Here is a 12,926-nt window from a genome sequence, read left to right as displayed (position 1 = left end):
CTTTGTGGGCGTCATGCCCCTATCTCTGCTCAGGAGTATGTGCCAAGGGTGTTTAAGCAATAATATTAGACGCTGCAATATTGAAACAATTCTAAGAATTTCAGACATATCAGTCTAGTCTCACAGCATGAGTGCTAAACTCGACGTTCTGAAGACCCATCTCGTCTTTAATAGCAAGAGCATAATCATCTTCTTCAAAACGTTCTATTTCCCTTGTAGCGCATCAAAGTCGCCAATGAACTTTTGGTGTGTAAGCACCACAAAACAATGTTTGCCCTCATAATCGCATGACCGTATACGGCTTTGAAACTGGTGGTCGCGTAGATAACGGTTCCCTCTGGCGGCGTAACTATATTGGCGAAGTTCAACTGCATGCGCGTGAAACCAATTATGGATTTGTTCGGGGGTGTATTTGTAGCCTCCAATAAGAAGATACATCCCTTCGGTTGAGAATTTGTTAATGTATGGGATAGAAGGCTTAAGGACTGACGTTTAACAGAGGTGATGGTAAGTAAGAAGAATGTAAGACAATGCAGCTGATGAATGTAGCAGTTCCGATCGGTTCTCTGGTTCGCTGTTTGGGCTGCTGTGCTAACATCAATATCGGGCCATCCGTAACTGTACACCAGACCGTCGTTGAGGAGCATGTGAGACAGCGTTGAAATGTTGACCTCCCATACGCAACGCTGAAAGTCACCGCTCTGACATGAACAGTAATATTAGACGCTAGTACAACGATACATTCTAAAAATCAAAGTTTCAGAACTCTTCAGACATTTGTTCCGGGGCCACTCACATCATTATCAGTCTAGTCTTACAGCATGAGTGATAAACTCGGCGTCCTGAAGACCCATCTCGTCTTTGATAGCAAGAGCGTAATCATCTTCTTCGAAACGGTCATAAGTAGCCTGGAACGCCATAAGGTCGTCGATGAACTTTTGGTGGGTAAGCACCCAAAAACAATGTTTGCCCTGGTAGTCGCATGACCGTATACGGCTTTGGAACTGGTGTTCGCGCAGATAACGGTTTCCTTGGACAGTATAGCAATACCGGCGAAGTTCAACGCCGCGCGCGAGAAACCAGGTATGGATTTGTTCGGGGGTGCACTTGTAGCCGCCTATGAGAAGATACATGGGTATCACGTGCGCATACTGGGGTTGTCATGCTCCTGCTCTGTCTGCTCTCTCTCCTCCTCGCCACGCACGCACAGCAGCTGCGACTCTCCCTCAACACCGTCACTCGCTTCGACTCTTCCTCCTCCTCCTTCACTGTCCCTCCCCAAGACCAGCTCTCCATCTCTATCGCTCTCTGCTCACCCTCCACCCCTCCCCGCGTCATTATCTCGACTGATGATCTAGACGTGCACGAGGTCATTCTAAAAGACGGATTCGGTCTCTTTACCGGATCATTTGAGAAGGGCGGGACCATCACACTCGATGGCCTATCCCCAGGGGCTTCTTTCGAACTTGGCCTCTCCACCAACGGTGCGTTACCAACACTTCCCATTATACCTCTGCTCATCTCTCTCTATCAGGCCCCCTGCACGAGATAGTATCCCGCGATCCCCTCTTTGGCGACTCTACGAATAACCAAGCCATCCTCTTTTCCCACCCCTTCGCCTTTCCTCCTCCCACTCCCCCTCCTCAATTCCCCAATTACACTTTACCAGCAGCAAATGCTACACTACCAGACCCTCCTTCTTCACTCCCAAACCTCACTCTCATCGTTTCGCAAACATCCAACACTCCCCTACTCCGCACATCCTGTTTTCTAAACTCTTCGGCCGTCAAAGCCGAGGGCAAAATCATCAACAGCTCATCGTGGTTACGGAGTCCAGAAGACGGTTGGAGGACTGAATATCTATTGGCTGGATTAGAACCTCAAACCAATTATACCGCTTTTGTCATTCAAGATGATTATAAAGTGTCTGGTCCAATTTACTTTTTCACCAAATCGACTTCATTTCATTGTACACTCGTGCATTCTCTACCTTATTGCCCAGCAACATCGTATTCCATTCCCCTCTCCCCTCCCAGCACCTCCATCGGCCAATTTCCAATATACGATACCACGTCGTTACCTCGACAACTACAAGACACCTTTATACGCACTTTACAAAATTTTACGGTGGCTCTTTTGACATTTGCGTGTGGAAGAGATTTTTATTCTCCCGTTGTGGGATGTGAAGAATGTCAAAAGGAATATCGGAAATGGCTTTGTACGGTTGTGTTTCCTAGGTGTACGGAACCTAGTCCTGGGAATCCTGATTTTGTGGTTTGGGATTCGAGTTTGAATGGGGTTGTGAATGCTCAACTTCCTGGATCTCAAACTGTCGTATCTGCTTTGTTACCTATGCCTTCCTCATCTTCCTCATCAACGAAGCAAACACCGTTTATGAATCAAGCATATATGAAATTGTTACCCTGTATAGAAACATGTACGTCTGTCGATCGAGCATGTCCACCTTTTCTTCAATTTAGATGTCCGAATTCGATGTTTAATGGGGCGGCGAGTTATGGGTTTGGGTATATGGATGGTGGGGGGTTGGATGGGAGGTGGAGGGGGGGGGTTGTGGATAGTGCGCAGGATGGGTGGGGGAATGTGTGGTGTAATGAGGGGTAGGGGGTAGATAGATGTTTTTTGTATTGTTTTATTTATATATATATGTAGTTTTTTTTGGGTATAGTGAAGGGTCCGTGTTTGGGTATACGATTAAAAATACGTCGAACAGAAAGATCAAGGACATGATAAAACACGTTTTCTTAACCACCTTTGAGCTCTAATCACTTTCAAACGAGTTATAAATGACATTATGACCCAAGCTTCATGTAATGTTTTGGTTTTTGAGTTTTTGAGTGTGGATTGATGGATCGTGAGTTTGATTTTCTCTCTTTCTTCTTCTTCTTCTCTTCGTGTAACAATTTCTTCCTCGTTTGAACACAAGTTACCCACTGTATCGTCGTCGCCCTTCTGGGAATTGGTTTTCTTTTTCTTCTTCTTCAATACCCGACGATGTTCATCATCAATGATATAGGAATATGAGATTTCAGACGAAGATGAGGATGGGGATGGGGATGGTGAACGAGAACGAGGGAAAGGTCGATTTTTGAGAGTTGAGTAGTATTCGTATTCCGATTTCACTTCTTCTTCTTCTTCTTCCTCATCCTCTTTTTCCTTGTTGTCGTTAGAGAGGTGAGAAGAAGTAGTATGAGAAGGTGTAGTTGGAAGAACGGTGAATGTTTCCCAATAAGCCAAAGGTTCTTGAGATTTCGAACGTTTGGCATTAGTATTGATACGGCGAGGAAGTTGATGATGGGTCGCCCAGTAGTCGCAAGATTCGGAACGTGACGAAAAGGAGGAAGATGTGAAAGACCGTTTAATTTCATTCTCACTGGGTTTGATCTTCGGAAACGGTCTATAATCAATATCATGCCAATATCCTTCCGGATCAGTATGTTGACAAGTATTCCATCTCGAGTTTACACTCTTCGAGAAAGAAGAAGAAGAAGAAGAAGAAGACCCAAGATAACTAGGATCCATTATCCTTTCGAGTTCTTGTTTCTCCGCTAATAATTTTCGATTTTGTTTGCTCCTTTGGGTTTGGATTGAAGGGAATATTGAAGAGGTGGAAGGAGAAGTTGGGGATAATAAGGGAGAGGAACTTGGAGGGGGGTGGTATGCGGGAGGATGAGATGAGATGGTGGAAGAGGATAATGTTGATGTGAGACCAAGTCTTCGAGAGGCCATTTGCGATCTACTGAGAGAGAAGCGACGACGAACGACAGTTGGCGTCTCGTCAATGTCTTATTCCATTCCCCCAACGCGTTCTTTTTATTTCTCAAAAGACAAGTCCAAGAAGTGCATTCATATTCGCATTCGTTTTCATATCGTGCACCGTGAATCAGAAGAAGCTATTGCAGGTGCAAAAATCCCAGGATTCGGCGTGCACAGGTCCGTCCATGCACTGGGAATATTTCCGTAGGCAAAAGGTGCAAAGTACAAGGAGGGTCCAAAATCAATTCGGCAATGACCGCCACTGGCAGCCGTGACAACTCTTGGACCACATAATTCTATTTTGCGGGAAAATGTCGCCGCGTCGCGGCCAAAGTGTCTTGATACTTGACTGGTCCAGAGAAATGGAGAGCATCGCCCCGAGTAGAAGACGCACGGAGGAACGACGAGTTAGCGCGAGTACTAGATGAGATCACAATATAATCACTTCTTCCACCAACCGATTCCCATTCCCCACTAGAGGTTGTTCTGCACGAGTAATCCATCAGAAACCTATCTGTGAGCAAGTTAGTAACACGAAGCCAGTGCAGACCGAAGTGGCTCGAGTGCACGCCGATTTCGGCGATCCCCCGTAACAGCATCAGAAAGAAAGAAAGAGTAGTACAAAAATAGCTCATGTCATGCGGAGTTTCGAACTTTTTGTATAGCGCATGGTCCACGGGCCACCAGTGACCACTAATTTATCAGTGAAGGTAACTTATTGGAGGCTACACATGCACCCCTGAAGAAATCCGGTGTTTGGTTTCACGCCGGGTTGACGATTCCTGTAAGGTTCACGATGCTCCTTTCTTAAAATGCAGGATATATGAAGTTGGTGAATTAGAGATTCCAACTGGTGAGGTAATGCTCCGGCAGCCATTCCGGTGCTTCCCACTCCTTGTTCGTCAATTTTGCTACAATCATACCAGCAACAGCCTCAGCCCTTTGAACTTGATAAGAAGCTGCGACGAGATTAAAGAATAATTCTGACGTACGCAGCAAAAGCTCGAGGCATCCCGTGTCCCGTAAATCCCGCAGCAATGTATTGCCCGTCCAGCTCAGGTATCGGTCCAACAATTGGCTCTCCATTAGATGTAAATCCCATGATACCCGTCTATCAAATTATGAATCCTTTCAGTGTGGAATGATGAATTAGATCGGTAACTCGCCCATTCCATCTCTGGTTCGCGACCTTCCTCAAATAGATCCGTGCCATTCCATAGCTCCGGCAAGAAACGATTCAACGTCTTACTTACTTTTTCACTAATCACGCTATCATCCATAGTATACTGTTCTTGCTTAGGACCAGCAGTATCGCGCCCTCCACCGAGAAGCACCAATGGTGGATTACGCGTCTCTACGCTGTCTGAAATTTCCTCTGGCCTCGGAAACCAGTACTCGTATCCCCAATTTGCTCCCCAGGAATGATGTAGCAGACGGTCTAGAGAAGATTTTGCCCGCAGAGCAGTCATTTGTCCACGGGTAGGTATTATTTGGTCCTGATATTGAGGTAGAAGGTAAGAGGCGTAGGCATTTGTAGCGTGGATTATGTTATTGCAATTCAATGAGCCTCGAGGTGTTTCTACGGTCCATTTTGATTCTCTTTGAGGAAATGTGTGACCCTCCAGAGTAGACGGAAGAACAGATGTGACAGGAGTGAGAGTATGTAGTTTGACCTTAGATGATGATCTTGAAAGTGAAGAGTTGTATAGAAACGTAACAAGTTTCAGAGGCCAAAGATTATGGGAGGGAAAAAAAACGCCAGGATAGTTGACCCCATATCTCTATGAATATAACTTGATTAGTGTTAGACTTCGGCTCGTTGAATGAGTCCATACCTCCATCATTGCGCCTCTGTCAAGAAACTCCACACCTTTCAAGTCTAGTCCATTTGCTTGTGCATCTTTGTAATCTCGCAAAGCCAGCTGAGCCTCCTCGTCCTCGAAGAATAGTGTAATATGATCCCCCTGGACGAGGTCGACCGCATCGACCAAACCATGTGAATGGATAGTGTTCACAATCGACTTCGCCACATGTTCCTCAATAAGATAGCTTTTCTTCGCATTCTCTGTTCCATAATGACTTTCACGGGAACCAAAGTCGTGGAAGAAGTTCCTTGTGAGATGCCCACCGTTCCTCCCAGTAGCACCGGAGCCTGATTCCCCTCTGAGTCGATATGACTTATATCTCTCGAGTATATATTTCTACTCACAGAATTCACGTGCTTCTAGGACAACCACTTTCTTATCGATACCTTGCGCATCAAGCAGCCTTTGAAGATGGTAGACAGCCGATATTCCAGTTATTCCAGATCCAATGACACATACATCTACATCCTCATCTCCGAAACCCAAAGTACCTGTACTTCCTTCGCGTGCCAGTGGGTTGACACCCGGTTTGTCTATCCAGAAGGACTTGGTCGGATTGGTGACAGGAAGTGTCAACCATGGCGGCCGGGAATAGTTGGAGAGTGACCAAGGGGCCTGCTGATTCAGAAGTTGGGATTTCGACGAAGAGAGGGTCAGAAATAAAAAGCTATATGTGAACAAGCGTGAATGTTTAGGCATTGATGAGTGAGAAAGTGAACCTGCATGGTACACACCGTGACAGTTCAAGCCTATTCTGATCGGTTGATGGGGTTCGCGAATACCCGAGGTATCATCAACCTATGTGGCCACTGAATGTGCTAATTTTCATTGATCACTATCGAACCCAATTACCACTATTCACATCCGTGACAGTTTGAGGCCACAAAGACTTGGAACAGTACTATGCACTATGGGCAATGGCGGGATAAAAAACCGTTTCACGGCGAAGCTTCAAATATCCTGAAACCTCATCATCATCTTCATTCTCTGTTCTTCTTGCGCTTTCCGTCTTTCCGGGAGCGTCCCCTCGAAGTCTCATTCCTGCTCTCCTCCAGCCCAAATTTCTTTGCCTCCACTCGCTTGAGCGCTCTCTTTGTTTCACCATTTGGAAAGGAATCGAGATTAAAATATAGTCGTGCATTTTCAAGCAGCCTGAAAATGGCTCAGCGTCGTACACAACATATCGAGAGGGTAGAGAAAACTTTACCATTCAGGCTTAATTTCTGTCACAGTGATGATATATGGACGTGTCGTCAACACAAACTCGTTGAAAATCACCCACTCCGGGTGCGTCTTAAAGCCACACGAAGGATGGAGTCCAACAGCCTACAGAGGAATGAGTAAGCTCCCATTTCGGAGGGTCTCAGCTGTGGAGACGTACCTGGTTATCTTTGACTATAAGATAGACTCCTTTTTCTCCTTCCTTATGCGCAACCTGCATAAAAAATCCGCACACAAGCGCCTTCCGGATGTTCGTGAACAGCTTGACCTCGTCATTCGTTGTCACAAGATCAATGCTGAGTCGTTCCATAATTCGCTGAAGTTGCTGACGCACATTCTCCGCTTGTGCAAGTGCGCGTGCAGAAACATAGTTGCTCCAAGCCCAATTCCTATCATGCTTATCTTTGAGACAACGTCAGAAAGGCTAGTGGATTTCAAGTTCTGTGACAATACTCACTCAGCATGTATTGATTAAAGACGTTGAGGAGCGTGAGGAGATCGCTTTCTGGGACAGTAAACGCTTCCTTTGCAGCATCAGCTTCCCGTCGCTGATTGTTCGGTCGTAACCAGACATTGGGAACCGACAACATAGCGGTGATGGTCAGTATTTCATTGCTGCATTTAAAATCTGGGCTAGCAATCAAAAGTTTTGAGAGCTAAATCAAAGATGAGTGGAGACTCGAAAAAGTATTCGGCAGGAACGACGAACCTGAGGATCCAGGGGGAAATGGGGGGTCCACGTAGTCAAATCGAACAAGATCCTGCAGTTGACTTTCAATGCCGTATTATCGAGGCAACAGTCATAGACTAACCTTGATACCCAAGTTAACGAGTTCAAGAACTGTGCCTGCCAGATTACTACGCAAAATCTCTGGATACGTTTGTTCCTCCAGGTCCTTGATAAAGTCATTCTCGGTATATAAACGGAAGCATTTTCCGGGCCTCGTACGACCGGCACGACCAGCGCGTTGCTGAGCCGAAGCCTTCGAGATTGGACTGACCAACAAGCTCTCAACACGGATACGCGGGTTATACACCTTTTGTTTCGAAAATCCGGGGTCAACAACATACACGATCCCGTCAATGGTAAGGGATGTCTCAGCAATGTTGGTTGACACGACGACTTTACGACGGGACGGTCCGCCGGCTTTGGAAGGTCCAGGTCCAGGGTCAAATATACGCTGCAGTTGTTGAAGGGTAAGGGAAGAGTGAAGTGGTATACACACAAGGGGACCGACAGAGTCGGGATCCTCACTGGCGATGTCATCCGCCTCTAGTTTAATTCTGCGACATGCATCTTCAATCTCCTCTTCTCCAGTCAGGAACAAGAGGATGTCCCCTGGCTCCTCAGCACGATGAATCATTAACACCGTCCGAATAGCAGCTTCGACATAGTCTTTTTCAGGCTCTTGTGTATAGAAGACTTCGACAGGGTGGGTACGTCCAGGAACCTTGAACAGAGAAGCTTCAGAGTCGGATCGGATACTAAAGTACTTTTGAAATTTGACTGCATCTAGAGTTGCAGACATGACGATGATTTTAAGGTCGAATCGGCGTTTTGCGAGGTCCTTGAGAAGGCCCATGAGGATATCTGTCGCGAGGGTACGCTCATGAGCCTCGTCAAGAATGATGGTAGAGTACTGTGCAAGAGTATTGTCGTTCATGGCTTCACGGAGAAGCATACCGTCCGTCATATATTTGAGGAAAGTAGTACCAGGTTCTATCATATCCTCAAAACGGACCGAGTAACCAACTTGACGACCAAGCTCGACTGCAACTATCAACTCGGAACCACAGCTGTGTTTATAGCGCGACTCACCATCCATCTCGTTGGACACGCGATTTGCTATGGACATAGCTGTGACACGCCGAGGCTGAGTGCAGGCCACCATCTTGCCCCTTGTATGCGGTAGGTCCGAAAAGGCAACAAATTGAGGTATCCTATGGATACGATGAGTGGAAAAGGGAGGTTTGAATTTTCCAGGCGTGCGTACTGAGTGGTTTTGCCAGATCCCGTCTCGCCAACGATAATCATGATTTAATTTCGATTAAACTGGATCAGAAGATATGAGTGTTAGCAGGAATTCTCTACGGGACGATTTAGCGGCGAGGGGAAAACGGCATTTTTTTTGTCAGTTTTGTCATGAGCTGAACCCCGGGCCCTTCACATATCGAAAATCACCGTTGGACGTACAATTTCCAGAAAACTGTCCATTTGTTCATAAACGGGAAGTTTTTTGCGCATATTGAGAATGGCTTTATACTGAGAACTATGTGGCTTTTTCGTGAAGGGGTTGAGATTATGATCCTGTGTCGTGGGTCAGAGGCCGATGCATCATACAAGGGATGAGTAGCACGAACCAGTGCCTTCCTGATCTGCCGACCTTGGACATGACGGGGTATGAAGCCATAGAGAGGCTCTCGAGCAGCTGGGTTTACCTGTTTCGACATGGTAAAGGATACCGCGGGCAATCGATACAGAACGGTATCGTGCGAGTCAATAGGTGTCAGGTGTAGCGCAACACCACTTATTGTTAGCCTTATCAGTCGCCTAACCTAATCGGTATGACTTGTCACTTGGGCTTGCCACGAGGACAACCCATCAGACTGGTTCTCAAAAACACTTACCCGGAGTGCTTCTCTCGAAATTAGTACCTAATCTTGTTCCCTTGAATCGCATACCGTGTTTTGACCTTACGAACAAGTGAACAAATGAGTAGACTTCTCCCCAGGGAGTTAGATGCAGGTGAGGGCATGAGGTCGTGTAATTGAATACTGGTGATGATAGAATAGACCAATGGCAATTTTGAGTGAAGTCGGTCGCTCCGGGCGTGAAATCTTCGTTGGAAAGGTGGTGACTCTTGTGGAAGAGTGAAACTACTGCAGTGGTCAATTCGCGATTAGTAGGAGGAGTCGTTGGTTTAGGACAGTCTGGCAAGTGGGTTGACACAGGAACTTGATTCGAATAGAAAAACTTTCACACGGTCAGCCCTTCTGGGTTACCCCGCGTTGTGCATAAACACATAGTTTTAATACGTACATGGTTTGATCTGGTAGACAATTCAAACATCCTAAAGAGCAATCGAATTAAAAAGCTGCAATTTCAGAGAACCAATTTTATCAGGCCAGATAACGCAAAAATTGAAAACGGCACCGTAGTATGTCAAGCGCGGCCCGAAAGCGGGCCTAATCAACAAACTCTCTTCTAAAACGCTACGTAGCTTGCAAAGAGTCTCAAACGAACACTCGACTCTCGAGAGCAGTAAACCAGGACTGCGTTTGAGACTAGGCTCAAGATAATTATGTCTACCCGGGCCAAATTTTGTGGTCTAGAGGATGGGAACACATTGATACGCCGCGGCTTTGTGAACAGAGTGTTGCGGGATGGAATAGAAGAAGGTTGTTGCGTGCGTGCATGTGAACTTTCTGAAATATAGGATCAGACTTCGAACGATGATATGTGATATCTCTGACCAATGACTGGTTAAAACAAATTTTGGAGACTTAACGTCACACGAGAAACGGAAAAGCATCAACCGATTGTACAGATTCCTTCAAGTATCCGGTTCCTTTGAACAAACGCACGTCAAATACATGTTTCTTGATCTCAGAATCGAAACGAAAGCCAACATACGCGTCTGTTTTGCTCCTCAGTACTAGTAGTACATATGGCCACCCCTGCTATTCCGGGACCCAGTGACGTAAAAATAGACGTTCTATTAATATCCTGTCGTTCGATGAATACTCCTCTCCTGCTTATCGTTTCATGTGCTTCAACATGATTCTCTCAGGCAGAGACAATTCCTACTCCTGGTATTTAAAGGGCCGGAAAGGTTGAGCCCATGGGCTTTCTGTTAGCAGACTCAGCACCGAATGTTTTCTGCAAATTTCGTGACTATTGGCCTGCTTGCTTTCTCTGCTGCGGCTACTCCGCTCATTCAGGTTCGAGACTCCCATATAACGCTGTCTCTATCAAGACGGGTCAACACAACAAGCGCCCACAACTTGCTCAAGCATGACGTCGCAAGAGTTCAATCACTGAAGGCCCGTGCCAAGGCCCTTCAAGCTGGTGGACGGCTCAGTCCCGAAGAGGAGGCCTTGGTCAACCAGCCCCTCGACAATCAAGCTGTCACTTACATCGCAAGTGTCGGGGTTGGTTCTCCGGCAACTTTTTGTAAGCACAATCATCTTCTTTCTCTTATGAATAGTAGCGGTCTAAATATAGTATTCATATAGATAGTCTGATCGTTGACACCGGAAGGTTCGTTTCTTCAGTGGATCGATTGGAAGTTCATCCTACTCAAGAGTTCTTAAAGTTCTAATACATGGGTTGGCGCTACGGCGCCATACGTCCAAACATCCACTAGTAGAGACACTGGCGATTCCGTGGTACGCATTTTCTGTCACCTTATGACTCTTTGTTGAATTTGGTAATTAGGGTGTGCAATATGGATCAGGATCTTTTTCTGGTGGGCATAAAAATACTTTCAATCATACTAGTTTATAGTTGCTCATATCTATCAGGAGAAGAATTTGTGGACACCGTTACGCTTGGGTCTCTCACTCTTGCTCAGCAATCTATTGGTGTTGCAGATACTGTAAGGTTGACCTAGACTTAATTATTTGAGCTCATATTTTGCACAGTCCGTTGGTTTTGAGGGCACCGACGGTATTTTAGGGTATGAACCGTCCCCAGATATTTGTACAAATTATATGCTGATAATTTCCATAAAGTATAGGCCCCGTCGCCCTTACACAAGGTAATCAGCAATAATCTTTCGCTTTACTAGCACTCACGGCATGTCGGATTGGAAGGAACATTGAGTCCCGACGTCTCAACGCTGATCCCAACCATCACGGACAATCTCTTTGCTAATGGAGATATTGACGCCAACGAAATAGGTATCTCGTTCGAGCCGACAAACACGGTTGAGATCGTTAACGGAGAAATAACCTGGGGTGGGATCAATAAGTTGTTGTGCCAATATAACTGATGACCGTTCGTTGACATTCTAGGCGGTGTCGATTCTTCTAAGTTTACGGGAGATATCAATTTCATGTTCGTACACGAGGGTTCATGCTGGATAGCTCTTTCTGACAGACCCCATTATTCTTAGTCCTGTTACTTCTACTCAACCCGCAAGCTTCTTCTGGGGTATCGACCAATCTGTCCGCTATGGCGCTTCAAATACCATTCTGTCAACAGCAGCCGGGATTGTTGACACCGGTAAGATTTTTGCATTTTTTTCGCATTTCCGTACTTATTGTTGCATGTAGGTACTACCCTTGTTCTTCTCGCGTCCGACGCGATAGCCCGTTATCAAGCAGCGACAGGAGCCGTCTTGGATCGTAACACCGGACTCTTGCGCATAACTACCGCTCAATTCGCAAACCTACAAAGTTTGTTCTTCACGGCTGGTGGTGTATGTTATCATCCTCCTACTGAACTATTTAATGTCTGCTCACGAATGATTGATTCAATTCTATAAGTCCACTTTCGAGTTAACTCCAAATGCACAAATTTGGCCACGCACTCTCAACCAAGCCATTGGAGGAAATCCAAATAGCGTCTACTTGATTGTTGGTGACCTTGGAATGCCTAGCGGTGAAGGTTTCGACTTCGTCAATGGCTACGCCTTCCTCGAACGCTACTATTCCGTCTACGATACTGCTAACCATCGCGTCGGATTTGCCACTACTCCATTTACCTTTGCTACGACTAACTAGGAGTATTATGTAGCGGATAGATACACCATTCCAATGGCAATATTGTATGCGAAGTGCCAGACTGCCAACAGTGATTGGCCGGGCCCAGCTTGAGGCCCTTTAAACCAAAGCCGGGTTTTGAGTACGACCTGTACAGAGCTCAGCCCCGGCGCAAAGCATATTTCCTAGCTATGACGACTGGAATTATACTGGCTGTGACGAACCTAATGAGAAGAAGCGTAAAGCAAGTGAATATAGATTTCTCCGAGAGTTCGATTCCACAACACTTGGTGGACTACTCTTTCCAAAATGGGATTGGAGTTGAGAAAACGAGGAGGCAGATGCGAGAAAGAGAGAGTG

At 46.0% G+C, this 12,926-nt stretch overlaps 6 protein-coding genes across 6 annotated transcripts; 2 read left to right on the top strand and 4 right to left on the bottom strand.

Moving 5' to 3' along the window:
- Window positions 1-1,160: 1,160 nt before the first annotated feature.
- AGABI2DRAFT_212365 (hypothetical protein) lies at window positions 1,161-2,622 on the top strand (the record flags this gene model as incomplete). The annotated part of the gene is made up of 2 exons (XM_006457044.1): window positions 1,161-1,484; window positions 1,535-2,622. Coding segments are annotated over 2 exons (1,412 nt in total), but the record flags the coding sequence as incomplete, so codon positions are not given.
- A 114-nt stretch (window positions 2,623-2,736) lies between these two features.
- Window positions 2,737-3,747, bottom strand: AGABI2DRAFT_122976 (hypothetical protein; the record flags this gene model as incomplete). Its single annotated transcript, XM_006457043.1, has 1 exon — window positions 2,737-3,747. One exon carries the CDS (start codon window positions 3,745-3,747, stop codon window positions 2,737-2,739), a length of 1,011 nt encoding a protein of 336 aa, XP_006457106.1.
- Window positions 3,748-4,611: 864 nt separating this feature from the next.
- Window positions 4,612-6,338, bottom strand: AGABI2DRAFT_122975 (hypothetical protein; the record flags this gene model as incomplete). The annotated part of the gene is made up of 5 exons (XM_006457042.1): window positions 4,612-4,714; window positions 4,767-4,885; window positions 5,028-5,555; window positions 5,610-5,926; window positions 5,984-6,338. The coding sequence occupies 5 exons, from the start codon at window positions 6,336-6,338 to the stop codon at window positions 4,612-4,614; spliced, it is 1,422 nt and encodes a 473-aa protein (XP_006457105.1).
- A 281-nt stretch (window positions 6,339-6,619) lies between these two features.
- Window positions 6,620-8,895, bottom strand: AGABI2DRAFT_122974 (hypothetical protein; the record flags this gene model as incomplete). The annotated part of the gene is made up of 8 exons (XM_006457041.1): window positions 6,620-6,791; window positions 6,847-6,965; window positions 7,021-7,262; window positions 7,318-7,488; window positions 7,570-7,621; window positions 7,673-8,631; window positions 8,680-8,801; window positions 8,855-8,895. 8 exons carry the CDS (start codon window positions 8,893-8,895, stop codon window positions 6,620-6,622), a joined length of 1,878 nt encoding a protein of 625 aa, XP_006457104.1.
- A 129-nt stretch (window positions 8,896-9,024) lies between these two features.
- Window positions 9,025-9,311, bottom strand: AGABI2DRAFT_122973 (hypothetical protein; the record flags this gene model as incomplete). Its single annotated transcript, XM_006457040.1, has 2 exons — window positions 9,025-9,168; window positions 9,222-9,311. The coding sequence occupies 2 exons, from the start codon at window positions 9,309-9,311 to the stop codon at window positions 9,025-9,027; spliced, it is 234 nt and encodes a 77-aa protein (XP_006457103.1).
- Window positions 9,312-10,733: 1,422 nt separating this feature from the next.
- Window positions 10,734-12,619, top strand: AGABI2DRAFT_212363 (hypothetical protein; the record flags this gene model as incomplete). Its single annotated transcript, XM_006457039.1, has 12 exons — window positions 10,734-11,034; window positions 11,097-11,121; window positions 11,177-11,249; window positions 11,299-11,329; window positions 11,385-11,458; window positions 11,505-11,539; window positions 11,595-11,620; window positions 11,676-11,819; window positions 11,877-11,919; window positions 11,978-12,087; window positions 12,138-12,283; window positions 12,351-12,619. The coding sequence occupies 12 exons, from the start codon at window positions 10,734-10,736 to the stop codon at window positions 12,585-12,587; spliced, it is 1,245 nt and encodes a 414-aa protein (XP_006457102.1). The 3' UTR covers window positions 12,588-12,619.
- Window positions 12,620-12,926: the final 307 nt, after the last annotated feature.

This window comes from Agaricus bisporus (assembly GCF_000300575.1).
Source record: "Agaricus bisporus var. bisporus H97 unplaced genomic scaffold AGABI2scaffold_15, whole genome shotgun sequence".
NCBI lineage: Eukaryota > Fungi > Basidiomycota > Agaricomycetes > Agaricales > Agaricaceae > Agaricus > Agaricus bisporus.
The sequence above is the reverse complement of the archived record's forward strand: the minus strand, read 5'-3'. Positions and strand labels throughout refer to the sequence as shown.